Source organism: Taudactylus pleione, unplaced genomic scaffold (assembly GCF_031769625.1).
Source record: "Taudactylus pleione unplaced genomic scaffold, aTauple2 ptg000250l, whole genome shotgun sequence".
Taxonomy (NCBI): Eukaryota; Metazoa; Chordata; class Amphibia; order Anura; family Myobatrachidae; genus Taudactylus; species Taudactylus pleione.
Window position 1 is genome coordinate 488,811 of NW_028284652.1, and position 23,406 is coordinate 512,216.

General features: G+C 41.4%; 1 protein-coding gene across 1 annotated transcript; it reads left to right on the forward strand.

Annotated features, from left to right (window-relative positions):
• The first annotated feature begins 1,599 nt into the window (after nucleotides 1–1,599).
• On the forward strand, nucleotides 1,600–20,188 carry LOC148515304 (uncharacterized). Its single transcript, XM_088480122.1, has 6 exons — nucleotides 1,600–2,727; nucleotides 6,310–6,338; nucleotides 11,702–11,768; nucleotides 14,092–14,199; nucleotides 16,628–17,029; nucleotides 19,289–20,188. The coding sequence occupies exons 1-6, from the start codon at nucleotides 1,600–1,602 to the stop codon at nucleotides 20,186–20,188; spliced, it is 2,634 nt and encodes an 877-aa protein (XP_088336248.1).
• Nucleotides 20,189–23,406: the final 3,218 nt, after the last annotated feature.

Consider the following 23,406-nt stretch of genomic DNA (forward strand, 5'->3'; position numbering starts at 1 on the left):
TCTCTCTTGCTTGTATGCCTCCATAGGCTTAACGCAGTTTGCGCCATTTGAAGATGATGTAAACATAGGGGTCAAATCGTAGTCCACATTTATAATAATGAGGACTGCAATCTGCAGTGCTAATTACCATTCTGCCAGAGATCTCTGTGAAATCTCCTGCATTGTGCTATTCATACAATTATGCAGAAACTGCAGTTTTTACATTTTATAAAAAAAACTTGCTAAATAGGCCCCTAAATAACCCTGATTTGGATTTTTTACACATAACTGACATCCATGATGTTCCTTTCGCTCCCTCACATTATCTCTTTGCATTCACTCAAAAAATATATATTAAGGGAGGGATATATCATGCAGGGTTGGACTGGCCCACAGGGGAAATTCCCGGTGGGGCCCACTGCCTGACGGCGCACTCCCCATCCTTTAGTTGTCAGGTTACAGACCTCCAATCATACATTGTTACTCTAATAGATGGTCAGTTACCTGGTGGAGTAGTACCACTGATCAACATAGGTGCTTGGCTCCTTTCTATAGGAACTACACCAAGATTTGCCTATTGGTTAGCTAAACATCTGTGGTGGCTGGCCACACCCCTTAAGCATGGGCCCCTACCACTGTATTCCCCCGGTGGGCCCTTCATGACCCAGTCCGACACTGGTGTCATTCATCGCATATTGCATGCGATACTATCCCGACACTTATTGCATGCAAAGCAGCATTTATTAACTCCACAAGCGTGAATAACAACACAAAGGACAGCTCTTCCAATAAGGCTCAGGAGTCCTACTGTGCTGTGTTGGCCTACACAGGTGGTGATGGGGGCAAGGGGGTCAGAGAGAGATTCTTTGTACCTCTTTAAGGGAAATTTTGCACAAAAGTGCCCATAGGCAACACCATCTATAGGTGGCGACGCCTATCCGGTACAGGCTTCACTTTCTGGAGCTTGGTCCATACCGGCACAACGCAGCCCCATAGAATTCTATGGGGACTGCAGATTCGGCGGGCCGCAGGAGATGTCTTCAATATCCGCTGTGGACCACTTTAATGCATAAGGTGATTTGACAGCATTTTTGGGTTAAATACATCCTGCCCTTAGAAAGCCCTTTTGTACTTTGTGCACATAAATGTATTATAATCCCATTAAGAAGCTTTTTTTTTTTTTTAAATTGGGTCAGCGTTTCTTTAATTTGTACTACTGAGCCTGCAACACTACTACAAAATATAGAATAATGATTTCTCCTGCTAAAAACTTCCACTACACAATAATCAGCATATGAGCTATTATATAACTGTGCCATGTACACACTCTCAGCCAATGGATAATTGATTAAATGCCAGTTTAAACATTCACAGTCAGTTGCATTTTGTGTTGCTCTTGTTCATGTTATGGATTTTTTCTTAGTTTAGCTATGGCTGAAGGTCTATTCCTCTGAACTAGTCAATATTATTCACTGTGTTGAGTTACATTTTCCACCCTTGTGCCTTTATTAAACACATTCTCTACGTCAACAGACATCAGCACTTTACTCATATTGAGACCCTGTAGAGGAGGGGGAACATATTTGGTTTCTGGTGGAGTCACAGTGTATTTGAGAGACCATGAACAATCAGCAAGTAGCTAGAAGAATTAGACTTCCAGAAACCAGGACATCCTGGGAAGATCAGAGCAGTTCTGAAGTAGCAGCTGGAAAGCTTGAGGTTATGGAGAAGTTTTTTACACCACTGCCCCATACTGGCCGTAGAACAGTCAAGGTTAGGCCAAAGGAGGAAGCTAGCTGGGAAGGGATCAGAGAGAAGTACTATAAAGAGTGTATATCCTCTTCCTCACCCTCAACTTCTTCATCTCCTTGGTCATCAGAATCTAATTTTGGGGCTCGTGCGCGGTTTTCTGGTTATCATGCTCAAGCAATGCACTCCCGCTCCTGTAATGATCTTTCTGTGGCGAAGGGGAGAGGAAATGAAGAGAAAAGGGATTTCTCTGCTCAGCAAAAGAATACTTCACATATTAAAAAATCCAACAGAAATGGATCAGAGAGATTGTCTCCAGGAATATACAAAGGTGGATCAAACAAGAAGAGTCACTCTAGACATGTGAGGGACGTGGGGCCCAACAGCAAGAGTGAAAGACAGGATAAAATAATCCTAAAAAATGGAGCTCGTCGAGCCAGATCCATGGAAGCCCTAGCTGAAAAGGAAACAAGGAAGAGACAAGGTAATGGCCAAAGAGTCACTGAGGAGAAGCAAAGGTTCTCCCGGTTTCTAGATGAAATAACCGTCCAGGTGTTAAGTCCTTCAAATCTGAATTCTTTAGGAGTAAAAGAAAAACAGAGTATTGGCAACCGAGAGCAGTGGAAGAATTCCAGTACTGATAGCTCAGGTTCCAGAGGGAAGAGAAGTCAACTTAGCTCTGCAGTGGAGCAGCAAGAGGTGAGAAGGAAAGGGAGAACTCTATCTGCTACGAGGGCAAAGGCAAATGTAGAAACTCCAGGGCTTCGGAGAAATAGAGACATGAGCTCCAGTCCTGACTCTTTATCTTCCTCCACCTGGCGTAGAGGAGAACGGGAGGATGCCAATCTTAGTGCATCATCCCTGACCCACGAACCAAGAAAAACAAACCATAACAGACTATCCCAGGAAAAAGAACTGAAAGGTAGAGGTCTATTTGAGCAGATGGGGATCGAGAAAAAACAAGTCTTTGGTGGTGGTGGAGGAGTTCTGAAGGGAAAGGTGGGTTAATAATGCTTGTGCACTGGCATTTTGCTACAACAGCTGATTTGTCTTAAAGTATACTACTTATATACTGTAATACTGGTAACAATTACAATAAACTGACAAGCCATAGAAATACTCAACTTTTAAGGATTTTGCAAGCTACTGAGGAACTCTATATACAAGAGCAGTCAATTACTTTGATATAATTTTATACATTTATCATTTAAAAAAAGTACATTATGGCTATAGGATACTTGCATGTAACTTATACTATAATATGCAGGTGATATTAGAATATGTATGTAATCAATTATTTCCAGGTTTTATTTATTTGTGATTAAGTTACAATTTTATAAGTGATTGTATTTTTTTGTATTTCACTTTTTGAATCTCTAATGCAGACAAACAAGGTTCTGCTTACATTCTATAATGCTACTGCATAAGTGCTGGTTACTACCGCATGTCAAACGCAATCATCTTAAAAAAAGGACTATAGTGGTATTGAAAAACAGTTTACATTTCCGAAATGTGTAGATGAATTGTAAAATAATATTCCCTGCTATAAACATGACACATTTCGCCATCCATGCCACGAAAGAGTAAATGTAGTGTAGAATATGAATTCCCAATGCTGGATTACAGTTGGCGCATGTAGGCGCACTAACATTGGTACAACCACCCATTTTATACAGAACATACTTTAGCTTTGCTTGTCCTGTACTGGTGCAAAATATACATGCACAACCCTACATAATCCCTAACCCCTATCAGGATGCAGTTCAATTACCGGCGTCCGGAATGCCGGCTGACGGAATCCCGACGCTGTAAGCCCGACCTGGTACTAAAGATAGGCCTCTAAATCGGCTGACGGAATCCCGATGCTGGAAGCTTGACCTGGTACTAAATATAGGTGTCTAAATCCTGACGCCTATTTTTAGCCAGATGCCAAAATCCCGATGGTCGGTATCCCGAATTAAGGTAATTGAGGAATCGTAGCATGTAGCCGTGGAGGGGGGGGGAAGAGTTAGGTTTAGGCACCCGCGGAGGGACTTAGGGTTAGGCTAGGGGGAGGGGGGTTAGGCACCATCTGGGGAGGTTAGGGTTAGGCACCCCCCCCCCAGGAGGGTTAGGTTTAGGGTGCAGGGAGGGGGGGTTGGGTTTAGGCACCCCCGGGGGGTCTTAGGGTTAGGCACCACTAAGGGAGGGTTAGGGGGGGAGAGGGGAGGGTTAGGGTACTTACCTGCCCCAGTCGGGATCTTCTGGTATCGGTATTTCATCCGCCGGGCATAGATCCAGCGGCATTACATACGGATTCCCTCCTATCTGCAATAAATATACATGGCTTGCTTCCTTTCGTCCCCTCCCTTGCTAGTGGAAAAAATTAAATAAAGTTTGAAATCCACAGTGTGCAGAGAAATGTCCACCTCTCAGCTGTTGCTGTCCTTAGGCACAGGCCTACTGTGGCTAATGTTCCATATAGTTCTGTGTTTATTTCACGGCTATCTGTAGATTTTAAGGTAGATTTACGAATTTAATAAGTAAATGCCTAAGAGTACTTCACACATTCCACATCAATAGAGTTCCAGCATCAAACTTGCACATTTTTATATGACATGCAAACATTGTTCAACCTCTACACACAATACATTGTCTGTAAACCAGACCACTCCTCTCATGTTACATACATGGCAAATGAGCATAGCGGGCTCATATTATGGCCTATCCGCATAAACAGTAATAAAGGGCAGTTCACAGCTCACACACATGGAGAATCACGGGTAGCGATAATAACTGATAGAACCCACCAGATAAAAGGGTCCCGTGGATTGTAGCAGTGGTGAATTTCCAATTAGTCACATGATGAAAGTGCCTAGGAGAGACACTAGGGGGCGGCACTTGGACGCATGTTTCATTACTGTCAGTCCGAAATTACCAGTATCTACAAAATATTTTCCCTCTAATGTACAGTACAGTGGAGTGTGAATGGGTAGGACATGGGCAGACTGCCCCGCAAGCTGTCCTACATGGTAAATATGTATACATAATCAAAAATAAATGAAATTGGTAGTTTAGTATAATATAACCTGATAATAAAATAATCCATTAGCAATCACCAAAATGAGTGCTTATAATCAAACAACGAAAATAATAGTAATGAATGGCGGGGGTGGCCATTACTGTTGTGCCTAGGGGCGCACTAAACCCTAAATACGCCCGTGTATTGTGGACAACTATTGGTACATTTACTGTAAGTCAGAAAAACACCTGTCATATGTTCACCTGTCAGTACAAAACAAAACACTAAAACCCTTATTTACACAAGACGATTTGTGGTTGGATTCACGGTAATGTTTTAGGGCTCAGTTGGTTTATGAATGTGTTGTTGTTAATCATTATCACTCATTTGGGCCTATTCATCATCACTTATTTTTCAGAAAAGCATGTGATAATTAAGTGGCAGGCCCATTCATTAAGTAAAAGCATTTTTTTCGGAACTTGATGGTGTCACTCTGATATGGTGTTCAGCCACCTATAATCTTCACAGGCTGCTGTTTACATGGCAGCCTGTGAAAATGTACAAGACCGCCACAGCAGAGGGATCTATTTAGATCCCTCCCTGCTGTGTCTGCACTGCCGAGCCCCAGAGCTGAGAGCACCAGGGCACTGCAAACATATGGCCCGGCTTACCGAAAGAAGACAGGTGAGCCGGGAGAAGGGTAGGGGATGCGGCACAGCGGGTGATCGGACACCTGCAGGGAGGGGGGGGGTACACTCTGGACTGGCTGTAGGTAGTTGATTGAGGGGAGAGGGAACACTGGGGGCGAGGATAGAGGCAGACTGTGGGCTGGGAGCTACAGCTCCTTCCCTCCACAGCACCAGCAGCCCCTCCGGAGGCTTGTCACTGCACCCGCAGCCCCTCCGGAGGCTTGTCACTGCTCCTGCTTCCATCTACAACACTGCCGGTGTCTCTCTGACCCCAGAGACAGGCTCCGGTGCTGGCAGGGAAGGGCAGGGAGCATGGACACTAGAACAGGCTGCGGGAATGGGAGCACAGGAAGAAGGGACTCCGGAGACAGGCAGCGGGCAGGGGAGTGCAGGGATAGGAGAAAGAGGAGATGATAGAGGCAGAGGCTGTGGGGAGGGAGAGGGTAGACACCGGCAGAGGATGCAGGTAGTAAGACGGGTAGACACGGGCCAGAGGCTGTGGGCTAGGAGGGAGACAGCGTAGGTAAAGAGGAGAAGTATCACAAGTCCGAAAAGCTGCTCCGCAAAAAGAGCAGCTTTTCAGAAGTGGTACTTTAGTTAATGAGGCATGATGAATGTCTCCTAATGGTACTTTGAACTTGCAGCGAGTTCAAAACAGAGTTATCACTAATGATATTATGTAATGATGAATAGGCCCTTTTGTCTTGTAGATGCTACTACTTTGACTTTTTAAAATATTTCAGAACTAAATAAATTGTGTCAATAACAAATGTTGACTATTAATAAACTTTAGAAAAAAAAGCATTTTCCAAGGATGGCAATGATGTTACTTACAAATACAATAATAATTATACAATGCATTAACTGTTATGTTAAAATTATCTGTTTCAGAGTCAATATACTGACAAACTACAAAACAAGTAAGTTTATTTAGTAACTCTGTGTATGTGTTCCTTGTTGTTACCATACCTGTAAATTAAATCTAAAATACAGAAATAACATCACCATCCAAAGTCTCTTTGACAAGAGTAGCATCTACATCTTGGATCATATAGTCACACAGTGTTTAACATATTTTTATATTTGTAACCCCTCATTCCAGTGAGCTTATCTTAGATTCCACTACTACAGTGTCACCCACACCTACTGCCTTATGGGCAGAAAAACATGGAGAGCCCCACAGACCCATCCAGGAAATAAGAAGGCTATAATATACCAGGGCCGCAACCAGGGTACTGCGACCTGTGCCATGTCACAGGGCACCGCAGAGCAGGGGGCGCTGTTCGGGCCTGTGAATTTTCTGTTTATTATCATTCTCACTTGTAGCTTTTAACCCCAGCATTTCCTCCCCTATGTCTTCCCTGCTCATTCCCCGTGAGGCCATGCCCCTTTTTCTGGTACGTGTCCTATGGAGATGCAGTCAGGAAGCAGACGGTCAAAATGCCAACCACCAGCTTCCCGACTGTCTAATCCCGGCAGGGGTCTAATGATAGGCATCGAAACCCTGACACCTATTATTATCCCTACGCTGTGAGACCGACGCCCGGCATACCAAACAAAGGTAAGCCGGACGGCGGCCGCGGGAGCGGGGGGGTTTAGGGATAGGCACCCCTGAGGGAGGTTTAGGGTTAGGGAGCCACCGGTCATTCATACTGATTCCATCCTATGGGCCTGATTCAGAGCCGGACGCTCTTTGACAGCGCTCGCTCTGAATCAGGGCGTCCCTGTTTTTTTTTTAAACACGGCCTCCTGGCCGCTCGTTAAGCTGTGGGTAACCCACAGCTTTAGCGAGCGGCCAGGTGATGGTCACGATGGCCATGACCATCGGGGCTTGCGACGAGACCCTTGTGGTAAGGTCTCGTTCCCGCAAGCCCCAGTGAGCTTTCGGCTCTAATAGAGCCGGAAGCTCACCGCTGACATCACTCATGATGCCAGTGGGGCCGCCCGCAAATGGCAGGCGTTCCTTCAGGATGATTTTGATCGACAGCTCGCACCGTTTTGGAGGCGTGGCGTGGGGGTGGCTTCCCATGCGAACGCCTGCCGTTTGTGGGCGGCCCCACTGACATCACCAGTGATGTCAGTGGGAGAGCTTCCGGCTCTATTAGAGCTCTCCGGGGGTTGCGGACACGATACCCTACCACAAGGGTCTCGACGCAAGCCCGATGGTCTTGACCATCGCGACCATCATCCTGGCCGCTCGCAATAGCTATGGGTGGTCAGGAGGCCGCTAAAAAAAAAAAACGCCCTGATTCAGAGCGAGCGCTCTTTCAGAGCGTCCGGCTCTGAATCAGGGCCACAGTATTCGTCATACGAATAATCCAAACTCGGATAAGGGGAAGATCTAACCCATCCTGGCTTACAATAATTAAGGGGAGCCTACATTAGAAAGAAGAGTGTCCCTCTTTCAAATGATGTAGCCGCCTATTAGATATTATTTGGTGATCACCAGACAATATTAGCCTGTGCTACAAATAACATTTTCTGTCTACGTGTCCTTTCATGCCCATGATTGCACCTGTACATGTGCAAGTACCCACATTTGAAAGAGGGGAGCCCACTCGTCACTACATGTCCCTTAGCCGATCACATGTGATCACCAAACAATATCACCATGGGGAAATTATGTTTTCCATAGAGTAAGGAGAGGAGACATTATGTCTTATCTCCACCTTACTGGCCCAAACACAAGCAGGGGCACAGTTGTTTGAAATAGTAGAATCCCCTCATTCAAATGTGCCCCTAGTAGTTATCGTCCGGTGATCAGATAACGGACGGGATGCAGCAACGTGAGAAATTGGTCAAACCCCTGAAAATGTGGGTTTGACTGCATTTATCATATGTACCAAGCTTGGATGCGGTGGGTAACGCCATCTTCTGATGGTGTTACCCTATAGAAGCCTATGGACTTCTATTTGGAGAGTGATGTGAGAAGGATCCAATTGGATCCCTCCCAGCACCCCTTGCGGCGTGCGCATCCCTCTGTGCATGTGTAGATTGACACCAGAGGGACTTCTAGGTCATAGAACTGAAAGTCCCTCATTTGCAAAGGACAACTCTTACCGAAAGAGCTGTCCTTTGTGATTTTGTTCATGCATACCAGCGTAAGTAACGCCAGTATGCGAAGAGTGGTGGGGATGCGTCGCATTCCAAATGCGATGCGTCATGTATCCTGCCCAGTGACTGAAAAAGTATACCAATAAAATAACATAGTTAACAGATTGGGAAGGGGGTGGGGATCATATGCCCAGATCTCCACAATCTTGTGTCCAATATAAAAGGGTCCCCTCATTTAATATGGCAGCTTTTCTAGTTTCAGAAATAGTAGGCTTTGTTAGGCTACCATTTTATTCCTATGTTGTGAGAGTTTAAATAAAGATGGTGAAAATCAGTAAATCAAAAAATAAATGATCATCTCATGTAGAATCACACTTTTTGCTATTTGGGAAACGGAATCGGTATGTAATGCCGGCGGCTGTTTAGCCACTTGATCAAATATCGACAGCGGCAGGCCAGCAGGTCGAAATCCCGACAGGAAAAGGTAAGTACCCTAACCCTTCCCTCTCGCCCCCCTAACCCTCCTTTAGGGGTGCCTAACTCTAACCTCCACCCTTAGTGCCTACCCTAACCTCCCCCCAGGGGTGCCTAAACCTAAACCCCCCTCCCTGCACCCTAAACCTAACCCTCCCAGTGGGGTGCCTAACCCTAACCTCCCCACTAGTGCCTAACCCTAACCTTCCCCGGGGGAGGTGCCTAACCCTAAGTCCCCCCGGGGGTCCCTAAAACTAACCCCCCACCCCCAGGCTAAGTGTTATACTTAGCTGTCCGAGGACGATTGGGATTGTGGGGGTCGTACTCCCAGGGTCGGGATTAAGATGGGTGTCGGCATTTCGACACCTATCTTAAGTCCCTTGTCGGTCAGGACAAGTCGGGATATAGACGGCGGCATCGTGTCAGCCGGTCTATTAACTCATCCCATTGGAAACATGGATTATTGCCTTAAAGAAACATTTTTTTTGGAACAAATGGGGTGCAAATCTAGTAATAGCAGCTTCAAAAATTCTATCTTATCTTGCCCAAAATACAAGGAAATCAAACATATACAATAAAAATTATAGATAGTATTCTTAAAGCGCTTATAGCATAAAAATTGTATACTCATAAAAGTCCTTTTAAGCTTGTCACTTCTGGAGATGTTTCCTCTTCAAACAATGCAAATACATAAAATAAAAGAACAGACAAAGAAGCACATATGTGTAGAGTTGTTTCCAAAGTTCATAAAATTTTCTTACAGAAGATCTTCATGGGAGGTAGATTTTCCTTTAAAATTTTCTAGGGTATGATGACGTACCACACTCACATATAATCAATAGGGTATAAATCCTAGAAAGGTATCTTTTTTTTTTTTGTCTTCTTAAAGGATTCTTAGACACAATTTAAAACTTCAACACACAGCCAGAGAAAAAGGGTTTTGGACGTACCCTACTCACTTTAAAGACAGTCGAGGGAAGTATATAAAGGTATCTTTATCCAAAAATGAAACACGCACCCAACTCACTTGAAAAGGTGCAACATGAAACACATCAAGGTATCTTTCATCCAGAAATCCTCAATGTATATCCAATATGAGCCAGCAAATGATTTTCAGTTTTTATTGAAGCTCCCTTGAAAAAGATTAGAGATTGAAAAGCGTTGGTTGTGAGAGGACTGTTGCACCATTAAGAGGATATTGGGGGTAGTGAAACATTACATTACCAGTAAGGTACTTGGGCGCATTTTTTTGGGGACTGTTCCGGACAGGTTCTTTCTGAATATTGTATCCCTGTACAACAACTCTACCTGGATGTGGTCATTTTTCCTCCTCCATTATTACACGGTGTGAAGAATTTTATAGTTTAAAATTTTTGATCGTGTGTGCTGTGTATTTCTAATAAATACTGAAAATCATTTGCTGGCTCATATTGGATATACATTGAGGATTTCTGGATGAAAGATACCTTGATGTGTTTCATGTTGCACCTTTTCAAGTGAGTTGGGTGCGTGTTTCATTTTTGGATAAAGATATCTTTACATACAGTACTTCCCTCGACTGTCTTTAAAGTGAGTAGAGTACGTCCAAAACCCTTTTTCTCTGTTGAAGTTTTAAATTGTGTCTAAGAATCCTTTAAGAAGAAAAAAAAAAAAAGATACCTTTCTAGGATTTATACCCTATTGATTATATGTGAGTGTGGTACGTCATCATACCCTAGAAAATTTTAAAGGAAAATCTACCTCCCATGAAGATCTTCTGTATGAAAATTTTATGAACTTTGGAAACAACTCTACACATATGTGCTTCTTTGTCTGTTCTTTTATTTTATGTATATGCATTGTTTGAAGAGGAAACATCTCCAGAAAGTGACAAGCTTAAAAGGACTTTTATGAATACTATCTATCATTTTTATTGTATATGGATTATTGCCTAGGCAAGATCCACAAAGTATTTCTTTGTAGTGTTTATAACCAAACATTTGCTTTTAGTTAATTTTCTTGAAATATCAATAAAAAACACTTGTTTTGGTAATGTTTGTTAAATTTTGATGTATAAGAAGGAGCAAACAGACAAATAATATCTGAAAAACAAAGACTGCTGAAAAAACAAGGTATAATTTGTGTGGGTACTGCATATAAAAAATAGCTATATTGATTTCGGAATGTGACAAACACAAATGGGGGAAATGGATTTAACACAGGACTGAGGAAATCCTCAGCAGCAAAAGGATTAAACAGTTCCCCTTACATGTACACTGGAGCTTCTGTTGCACATCACAGAGATCTTACATTGGTGGCACCTTCAAAGTCTTACCTGTCCGATGACGATGTTCTGCTGTCATTTATGCTCCTTGTTTGGCCCTGTATTTGCAGAGCTGCACACAGCCCATTTTGTGTATATTATTATTGCCCTTTCAAATCCAGCCTTCAAAGTCGCAGAGAGTGACAGCTTTGAAAAAGTGATCTTTATTAAATATACCCCTTAATAGCCTGTGCCAAACACTCCTGTACAATCCAAAATCATCATCATCAATTTGTTATAATGTTTTATACTAATCTTACTTGTACTGACAGACTGAAAATTTTGTTTTGCTGTCTCAATTTTTGTTACATCTGTTGACCTGACAATTATATTAAAACATTTATGAGCTACAAATGTTTACAGTGTGAAGCATTTATTTTCTGTAATAAAATATTTTCCATTTATGTTGTTATTTATTGGCTCAAGATTTATTTTCTCCCTCTCCATTTTCAGGACAAAAGATACATTTTCTGGGACGCAGTCAACCAACCAGATCCAAGACACTGGTCTTCAGTCCTCTGTAAGTCCTTGCTTGTGTTGACCTTTACTTTGCTGGATAGTATTGGCTGCTATATTGTTTTATACAGAACTTGAATTATTCTTTCCTGACATTTAATATTCTTATATAAAAATATACAGCACAAGCCTACTTATTATTATAATTATTATTATGATCTTTACCCAACTGCTTTCCAATAACTAACCCATAATGAAGTCACACTCTGGGGACTAATGAAGAGTTGTACATAAAATGAGCATATGTTATGCCAGAACAAATGCATACAGTATGCAAAAATAGCATGTATGCTCCCATATGCAGAGCCAGGTGAATCCTTAAGATCCATGCGGCTCAGCCTATAAGAACACATGTATGTGTTTCTATAAAAGCATGATAATACCTATTGAGCATATCATAATGCTTTGATGGGCCGGGATGCCGGCCGTCGGAATCCCCACTTCGAAAGCCCGACTTGGAATTAAAGATAGGCTTTGAAATCCCGACGCCTATCTTTAGCCCGATACCGAAATCCCGACAGCCAGCATCCCAAAAAGAAGGTAAGCGGGGACAAGTTAGGTGATAGTCACGGATGGGGGAGGAGTGTTGGGTTTAGGTACCCCCGGGGAAACTTAGGGTTAGGCACCCCCTGGGGGGACTTAAGGTTAGGCTGTGGGGAGAGGGGGTTAGGGTTAGGCACCACCGGGAGGGTTATGGTGCAAGAAGGGCGAGTTAGGCACCACCGAGGGAAGGCTAGGGTTAGGCACTAGGGGGGAGGATAGGGTTAGGCACCATTAAGGGAGGGTTAGGGGGGAGAGGGGTAGGGTTAATATACTTATGACCCCCTGATTTTCAGCTTTCAGCATGCCTCTGTCAGGATATGAACCTGCCGGTATTTCATACCCAACCCCTTTGATGCAGTAGTCATCACCTTGAAGACAATGACTTTTTTCATTTAAATATTTACAAAAAATATTCTGTACCCAGCAGCATGGAAACTTGCAAAAGGGGTCCCACTGTCATACTATCCACAAGCCCTAGTCAGTTTATTCTTATGTTTACCAGGAACACAAAAATAAAATGCAGCAGAAAATTGTACCAGGGCTCATCCCATACCGTTAGTACAGAGGGTGTGGAGTTATAAAATTGTATAAGACTAGATAACAGTGGAATGGGCACTCGTTTTTTTGGGTGTTTTTTTTCTACCTTTTGGACTACTGCAAAGATACCAATTAATGATCACCATCATCAGCATGGATCTTTGTACTGACCCTCAGGCACTCACAGCAAATAAGCCTACTGGCAGAGCTGCACATGACGGAATTTGTGTGAACACACATGTCCTCAGTGTATTCAGGCTGCATTTCCCTTCCCCTTTCTACCTCTGTAGGAGGCACAATGTCAGATGGGAGCCATGCTGCATTCCTACATATGTGTACCGCCTGTTTCTAAGCACCGAGGGAATTCCCGTCATTTATGCCAGGCACACTGGCATAGTACTCACTCTGCATCCAGTGTTGCACTGCTGGCTTTTCATATCTAAAGGTTTACTTTTAAATTAAACCTACCGCAATTAAAACATTTTTGGTTATTAAGCATTTGAAATTCTGTTGAACTTATAGGTGAAGTGGGTGATCATTAGTCCATGTGTACTTTCATTTATCACTACTTTCAAGCTTCCAATATTTACTGACACAATAACGGGTATCTGCTGGAACGGGATTTAGTCACTATCTCTGTTGTCTGTATGCCGGTGCCGGAATCCCGTCACCAGTCAGAATCCCGGTGCCGGCATCCCGATGGTAAGTAGTGGGGTTACGGTTAGGCACTAGGGATGGAGGGTTAGGTTTAGGCTGCAGGAGGGGGGAGGTTAGTTTTAGGCACTAAGGGGGGAGGGTTAGGATACCTAATAACACGTTTCGGTATCCTAACCCTGTCGGGATGCCGGTGTCGGTAATCTGCCTGCCAGGATCCACAGCGCCGGCATCCTGCACCCAACCCGCTGGAGCAGTTAGCTACGATCAGGATCCCATGCTGTATATAGAGCCATTCTCTGGCTCAGAAAAAAGCTACTGATGTCCCTATACAGTATTTGACGAATCAACTTTCACTATTCGGTATTATCACAATTTATCATCTCTATTTTTCGCATTATAATTGAATTGAATGTTGTGTTACAATTATACATGTAACACATTTTACAGCAAGATTGTCAGTATGTACCCAATGTTAATAACTTTGGAAAACACTTGTGTATTTCTTCCTTTTGAGACTCCTGAAACAATCATTAATGACTTCTTACCTGCTTACAACATTACTTTTCCTCCATTGCCTATTACTTAAATAGACTCAGAGTGAGAATTTGGAGCAAGATTCCTTGAACTGGAAGATCACTGAGCTCCTTGACCACCTTGTACGGGCACAAAGCACAATCTGTGCCCTGGAGAAACTGAATGTAAGTGTCTATGATATTGCCAAGTAGAAAAATGGCACCCTCAACATTACAGCTTTATTAACATTTGTATTTATTACACATACATAAGCTTTGCCATTCCTTTCTCCACGGTTCTTAATTAATAAGACATCCTAACATATTTAAAAACAGAAATGTCAACAAATACAAATATACTGTATAATTGTAATTATGTTATTAAAAAAGAAACTTTGCTTTGATTTTGTCATGATCCCCCTCAGGGGAGCCTTTCTGCTACCTGGGACAACAACTGTACTGGCAGCCTTCTCATCCTGTATGCACACAACCATATATACAGTACTTGTATATATTTAAAAAAAGACACATATTATCCAGTTAAATACCATTAATTCCATGTTTTGTATTAGGAAAAGGCTGCCTCAGGGTGCTTCATTATAGCTAATCTACTGCTCCTCCTTTTCTTTAATATGACAACAATTTTATTTGCATTTCTATGCAGATATCACTGTTACCATGAAGTTTATACTACTTAGGGTATATTTACTAACGTGCTGGTTTTTAGAAGTGGAGATGTTGCCCATAGCAACCAATTAGATTCTACTTATCTAGCACCTTCTAGAAGATAATAGCAAGAATCTGGTTGGTTGCTATGGGCAACATCTCCACTTCTGAAAATCCTCATTTTAGTAAACATACCCCTTATTCTCGATATATACTGAGAAGGAACAGAATCATAACAGAACAATATACAGTATAATATCCTAATTGTGCAGGTCTTTCTAGTCAAACACTATAGGAAAACGGTCACCAAGATGCCCCTATCCATAGCAAACTCCATAAAAAGCAGTGATGACTTGTGCATAGAAATGACTGCCATTTGCAGCATAGAGGAATACAGCAGTGAAGAAGGGGTTAATGGAGGGGTTGAGTATAATATCCCAGCTGTCAGGGTGCCGCTAGTCAGAATACCAACAGCGGCATCCCAACAGCCAGAATCCCGACACCCATAGGACTCAATGGTGAGTAGTTTTCTAACCCTTACCCTAACCCACCCTTCCCGGTGCCTAAACCTAACCTCCTCCCCTAGTGCCTAAACCTAACCTCCCTCTCCCCGCACCCTAATCGTAACCCTCCCTCCCCGGTGCCTAACCCTCTCCCTAGTGCCTAACCCTGCTAGCTAGCGCTACCCTCCCCTTGCACCCTGATACTTACCTTCGGGATGCAGACGGTCGGGATACTGGTGCCGAGATCCCGATCTGGTCGGGATTTCAACGCCGGTATTAAGACCGTCGGCATCCCGCACGCTGGGATGTCGACTACATCCCTAATAGAGGACCCAAGTGTTGCAAGGGCCTGGTGTAGAGTGTGAAGGGGAATCTCTATAAGTACACAAGGCCTCCTGAATTCAGTAGTTGCTTTCAATATCTACAGTATGTGCGAGAACGATGGGCGTGCAGTTAAAAAAATGTTTTTAAATGTAAAAAAATATCTAAATAAATTAAAAAAAATTTATAAAAATAAATAAGAAGCTGCGCTAATAAAAATTGCAAATGGCAGAAAATATATCAGTCTGGAAACGCTTCAAATTAATTTTTTTATCTGTAAAATGCACAGAACATTATAAAAAAATGCGCAATGCAATAAGGAAAGTAAAAGTGCATCACATCTTAGTGATACTGTGACAGAATGGCTCCATCATGTGCGAGTCCGGAGGTACCATAAGTGCGGAATACAGCCACACTTACTAGCAGGTGCGAACAACTTGCACCTACAGTAATTGGATTGACCCCCAGGTATAGACATGCAAATTCTGCTTGGTCTCAGAGTTTGACACACAAAAATCTCCTGCTTACCTTGTCAAAGTAAGAAGGCTTACTACTACTTGCCATAGGCCTTTAACTACACCTCACTCTCCATTTTTAATCCTCCATCCAATGAACAGGTTGATATTAAAAATAGGTGTTTTTTACACCTCATTAGGTACTGCTTCTCCCATGCTGCCCATTTGAAATGGGGTGGGTGCTCTTTCAAGAGCTCCCAGACTTCACAGACTACTTTCTCTTATAGGAGAATATAAAGTTCCTGGCCAAACAGCTATAATGACTTATGAAGTGTGGGCAACTTCATATTATTTATACTAGTAGCTATTTGATTTTACATTTTCTAATGATGTAACATTTGACATTGTTTATTACTTTGCTTTTAAATTAAGCTTTTCACTTAATTGGGTGAAAAAACTGTCACTACATGACAGCTTAATTTCATGGCTAAATGATGACATACCATTCAGTCTATGGAAATGTGGTCCACAGCTTATGAAGTAGTGATGGAGAACATCATGTCCACAATCTGTCAGTTGGACAACCCCGCATTCCACAATCACAATATTTTCATAGGTTTTTCTTTTTCATTTAGCTTTGTAGTTTTAATGCTGCTATTTACATTGCAGGTATCCTCCCTCCTTCACCATTTACCTTCTGATATGTTGGAGTCAATAAAGGGCTCCCACCAAGGACCAGATGGCTGCATTCACGTTGAAGACACGCAAGACCTGAAATCATCAAGTGGCATCTCTTCAGAGACCAGTCATCTAGACATTTGTAGCGGTGACCTGAAATATACAAGAGAGGAGAGCAAGGTAAAGGACCAGTCTGTACAACGAATGACTGCTTTTACCCCATGGAGTCCTAGAAGGCAAAGGTCCTTTCCTGCTCTTCACACACTCTACACCTCCACTGAGAGTGACTGCAGCTTAGACGATATACTGCCTACCTTCAAACTCCTCTCTCCGCGCTTTCCTAACCTGGGGGAGAGTTTTTCTGATGACAGAAAAGATGATGGGAACTCTGATGTAAGTGTATACTAGATCTTGGCATTGTAGGCGGGTTAAAGAGCAATGAGGAATGACTATACTACATTAGCATGGTGACTTACGGACTCACTGAGAATTACCAGAACTAGTTATTTAATTTTTAGCCGAAGAGAAATCAGATTAGTATAACTACTTTTAAAACTTGTATATTTAATGCTATAAACAGGTAAATGACTGATTACAGCTGAATATGACAAATCCTTGGTAACAGATTAACAGAAATCATTACAGCTATACGGTTAAGCAGTGCTATGCTGCAGCTCCAAGGCATACTTATTTATTACACTGATCAACACTCATTTTGGTGCTGACTCCAAATATTACATCGGTTTTGCTAGACTGGCTCTATTTTTGGAGATACACGAATAAGAAACAAGAAAAACACAATAGACAACTGTCAGCTGACTGCTGGTTGGGGGGCCGTTTGCTTATACACAGAGAGAAATATTCTTGAATGATCGTAGAGTGAACACCTAGGGCCAAATGTAATAGGGCGAGAGTTTAGAAAATGTGAGAGTTTCTTACACTTTTTAAACTCGGCTAATGTAATAGAGTCCGAGAACATTCAAACTCCAATGTTTTTACACTCAAAAAATTCTCACGATTTAAACTCTCATCCAGATGTTTTTCCATTTTGAAGATAAAACTCGACCAATGTGAAAGTTTACTGATAAACTCTCACATTTTCTAAACTCTCACCCTATTACATTTGGCCCCTAGAATATTTGCACGTCTCACCTTCTAGAATGCTCCGATAGATTCCCATATGCACATATAATGGCTAAGTTCCTTATTACTTGAGGGTATCCATTATCTCAAGAACTAAAGCCAATTCGAAAAAACTATTTTCATTGTTCATTTCAGCAATCTAAAATTATCCTAAATTCGTTCAAATACCCTTGGCAACTAAGCAATTTCTTTTGTTGGGCTGTGTTAGTAACAAATATTTATATACACATATTGTGCAGCATTTGACGGAGAATATGTCAGTCATTCACATTCAGTCCTGCCCCAGTGAAGCACACAATCTGTATTCCATACCACATTGCTACACATACACATTTGTGTTCATTTTTTTGGCAGAACCTAATTAACCTACCAGTATGTTTTTGGAGTATGGGAGGATACAGGAGCACCAGGAGGAAACCCATGCAGGCACGGGTGAACAAACAAACTCACATTCACATAGACGTATAAACAATGGCTCCTGTAAGGGGGAATGGGGTATGCTGAAATGGAGTTCCTTAATGTACTGTAACATATAAAAAATTAAAAAGGCATCAAAGTATATTCAGTTTTGCAACTATCCTTATCCCTAATAGTTGAATTGCTAAAGGTTCGTAGATCAAGGTTTTATTATGTCAGTTATAAAAAAGTTTGGCTTTTACAGTTAAAGGGGTTTTTCCACTATTAAAGAAACACAATTTGGGGTCATTGGTTACACCAAAAGTTTAAGTTAATTTACTTGGGCTGGATCGATTGAATGTTTGGGTTGGGTACAATAATCCCGACAGTGTTCGGATATCAACACCTGTCGGTAAGTATCCTAAAGGTGCGTACACACTGGGTTATAAAGTGGACGACTGAATGATACAGTCGTTCACTATATCGTCCATTTTTTACACCAAAACAATGAACGATAACGACGATGCGTGTTCCCGCGGGTCGGTCGTCATTGTCGTTCATCGGGTAAACATGCAGGCCAACCTGACGATATCATCAGGTTGCTGCATGTTGTGGAATGGGGGAGAGAGCCGGGCACTGAACAATATCGTTAATTATATCATTCAGCGGGTGTGCTCAATGTCATGAACGACATTGAGCACACCCTGCCAGGGACACACTAGAAGATATCGCTCAGGGAGCATATCGTCTAGTGTGTATGCTCCTTAACTCTAGTCCTAAACCTAACCCCCCCAACTTAAACCTAACCCTCTCTCCCGGGGGGCTAACCCCTAACCCCCACCCACCGCCTAACCCAAATACTTACCGTTGGGATGCCAGCGGTCGGAATGCTGGCCTCAGCATCGTCAGCGCCGGCATCCCGACAGCCGGGATTTAAACTACATCTCAATGAATTATTCAGTTTTGAAAGACACACATTTATAGGGCATTTTATTTAGTTCTCAAAAGAGAAAACAAGATCGACTTGCAACCATAACAAATAAATTATTGATCTGATTTAGGTACTATACATTTTTCTTTTCATAAGTGAATATAGATTTATTATGCCAACAGGGATGTGAAATAAGAACAGAACAGAAAATATCTGAGGACTCGAAGTCTTCGTTACCTCTTCCAAGCCTTCTTCCCACTCATCGCATACCGCATCTTAACCATCATTCAAGGGCCAGTAGTTCTGAAAGCTCTGGAGATGAGCAACTCATACATTTTGGGGAAATATCGTCTCAGGAGCCACCATTGGATTACATCTCTGCCCAGAAAATACTGGATAGTCTTCTGGGTTTGACCACACCGACTGACAGAACAAATATTCTCAATCCTGAAAAAGTTGGTGAAATTTCAAGAACTGATTCAAAACATATGTCTAATGCAATGATTGACAAAAATGACTTTTACCCTTCTGAGAGGCCTTCTCAACTTAAAAACTCACTTTGTAGTGTTCATAGTACTTTGCACAGTCCTGCTGAAGAATCAATTTGTAGACTGCACCCTACAGAATCCAAAATACCTCAGCTTCCAGCCAGAGGATGTTCATTTCCAGGAAGTTTTGTTAATGCGTGTTCTCTCAGCAGCCCTGTGGGAGAATTTGGGTTTCATCCAGTGGGTAAAAATGAGAGTTCAACCCAACATAAATCAGGAGATCCTCTACCACTTAGCCCTTTGTCTACACCCGGGCAATCTGTACTTGCCCATAGTCCCCACTCCATTCCATTTGTTCTCAGAAGCCCATCAGGAAGTGAATCAATTATGGGAAGTTGGGACAGCCAAAATGAGTGCCAGGAAGGGGTAAGAGAAAGGAAGCCTAGAAAAGCGAGAACAGTGACCTTCAACACAATGAACAACGAGAGTCAACTAAATCAAGGTCAGGCAACAGTAAGATCAAAGTTCATGTCCAACAGAGTTGGAGACCAAGGGCAAAGGGATAATCCAACAGTGGATTCAACCCTGCTCTGAGGAGTTTGAAAATAAACTTACATTTATAAATTGCAAATGTCAGTGTTTCATGGCATTTTGAAAACACTTGTTGCTGAAAAATTATACTGTTACAACATTCTTTATACTGTACTACAGCACATCACACATTCTGATATCAATAATAGCCAATCAGATATACAGCAATTTGTTTTTATTTATTAAAATTTTTATTGAAGTTAAAAGCATCCATAAATGGTAACATGCTTTAACAGTAAACACATTAAATAGGCAAATAATATAGTAGATAAGGTACACCAACCATTCATTAAAAAAAAGATAAGACATACAGAAGATGTAACATATGAACATGGATCTTGACCACGTTACATACAGCTATAAATAACAGTCAGAGTAAAGCCGTCACTCACTCAGTTTGAAGGGCAATTGGGGCATCATCCATCAAAAGCCACATTTCATACCAATTTGCAGGAAAGGGAGATGGATGGATCTATGGGCATTTAGTCCTGCCCTCTGACAAAATATATGCCTCAGTTTCTTGGTAGAGAAGAAATGGGTGGTTCTGATGCTTCTAAAATGTCTGTGTATATTCAGTGTGGTGTCACTCGATATATATTAAAAAATAAAATATATAGTGCGCACTGTATTGTGATATGGCACTTGCAAGTAAAAACTCACTCTTTTGGGATTATACTGTATACAGATGTTGGACAGTTGTCACACAGATGTCAGTCAGTGGTAGCAAAAGCAGCAGGCGGTTATCATTCCAGCTGTAGGTACACGACCTCTGATGCATCTCTTCCATTCAATTAGGGATGTTTAGGAACTTCCTTCAGCGATCTTCTTTCAATGTCAAATATCTCAAAGGGGATGACATAGATTGCCAGAAATTGTGCACATCAATTCTAAAAATTGTATTTTAATAAACCGGTGGATTAATAGTCTTACCCTTTTTGTATTAATGAAGCGCTTTGGACATTTATTTCAAGTACCCGATGTCAGTCGATTATAAATACTAAAAATTGATCCAAGATAATTTTGGAAAAGGATGTACAACTACTGCATATATAGTGTTTGAAAAAATATTTTATTTAACCATTTTTATACAAAAGAATGCACTATAGTGAAGTAAACATAAAATACCATATAAAGCTACGCATTTCACAGAACATTCATCCGCTTCCTCAGGCTGGTAGATCTCTTTTTTACCTGCTTTTACTATAGTGAAAATAAAAAATGTTTAACCCAACTAACATAGTGTAACACTAACCTCTCCTCATTCAGCGCTTCGATCCACACTGACTTTCATTCATCGTTATTACAATAGGTATATATTTGTGTAGTATATATATTATATATATTCTCTAAAGTCTGACCCGTTTCCTACATGCAAACCACTGCTAGAGAGACGGGACAGACCCTTGCAGGAGAGGAGAACCTGCCAGGAGAGGGGAGTATGCAGCTGGGGAGAGAAGAGGGGGTGTTATGGGCAAAGTGGTGGACAGCATGGCAGGTTAGGATGGAGAAAAGGGCAAAGGAAGGGCGGGGTGGTATAGAGGGTGCCGGCGTGGAGCAGCGGAGGGTGGGACAGCACAGAGTGGAGCAGTGGGAGTGGGATGGAACAGAGCTGGGGGGGCGGGATGGGAGTGGTATGCGGGCATGGGCGGACAGGGCTGACCCAGCATAAACTAGTTAGTTATTTCTTCTCTGCGTTTCAATGTGCGTTTTTATATACAGCATTGTTAACAGCAGAGACTCGTCCTCTGCAGTTTTAAGTAACATGCAGAGGACCCACTCATCTTCTAGTGTAGTGGTTACAGCTGATTTCATAATAATGGTAGAGATGTTTCATTTAATATTAATTTATTTAATTTTTAAGAAGGGAACTGTAATTTCTATGTAATAACTTTTTATATTGTGTACAATGTAATATAATCAAGCTTTACAAAGAATTATACTGCAAAACGCATATGAATTAAACATGTTATTCAGCACAGCTTTTTTTGTTTAAAATATATATTATGTATTTACTATTGTTTTCTATTGAGAGATTTTGTGGCTTCACTCACAAATGCATGTTGCTGATTTTTCTCTTGATTTTCAATTAAATTTTCCTAAAAAGTTGTCATCTTTGTTTGATCAAGTCCTAGAATGATTTTACTCATAATTAACTTGTTCAAATAACTGGAAACAATATGAAACATTAATATTAATGTAATCATATGATGTACATAACATATGCCACATGATCAGTATTGTCCTCTTCTATATATAGGCACTTATTTTTCATAATAAATAACATAATTATAGAATTGAATGCTTAAAAATTGAGAGTGTTTTAAATGTAATATAGTTTATTGACTTTCCTTTAATTATTATATTGCAAGTTTGTGAGAGGTGCAGCATTCTGTTCATAATTCCCTGTCACTGTAATAAACTCATAATAATTCTGAAAATAAATCAATTTCACTAGATTATCGCCTACCTTTTTCTACAAATGATTGTAAATGTAGGCTTATTTTAAAATATTATTTTCATTGTTCTTTTTTATTTTGTATATAGTCAGCACAATTTTACCAAATGAGGGCATCTGCGCGATTTTGGCGAGATTACCCCTAGATTTAAAGTGACAACTATTTTTAAGGCAAAATCAGGTTGGTTATAATAAATCTTAGAATACTGAATTCTTACATATGTTTATAGTTCCTGAGATTGTGGTAAAAACAAATCCTACTATTCTGGTTCTAAAAACAAAATTTCCACGCATTGGGATTTTACAAAGAGTATGTATTTACTAATAATTTTTTTTTTAGTGATACTGGATTAATTTGTATTTATGTCTCACTGAAGTTACAGTGAGTTAAAGAATGAAACCGAATGTTTTTGTTCTAAAATCTACAAATATTCCATATTACTGACTTTGCTTAAGAATTGAACAATCGGTTACCACTGGGATCCTTGATACTTTTTATAGTGGCTCTTTGAGCCCCAGGAGAAATCACCTACTCTCTCTGCACATTACCTTTATGGCTGATTTGGGAAGCCCTATATCTCTATTGGCTGCACGCAGGGATTGACCCCATCACCTTTATTTTCACATCTGGTGCCAATTGGATCATTCTTCCAATATCTCTAGTGTTCATTCTAGCACCCTGCACCTGTCACAACCTGTGCAGTTTCTCTTTCCTGCCTGGAGTGTTGCTCTCTGCTCTGGTGTTTCTAGCACACTATTGTCTGTA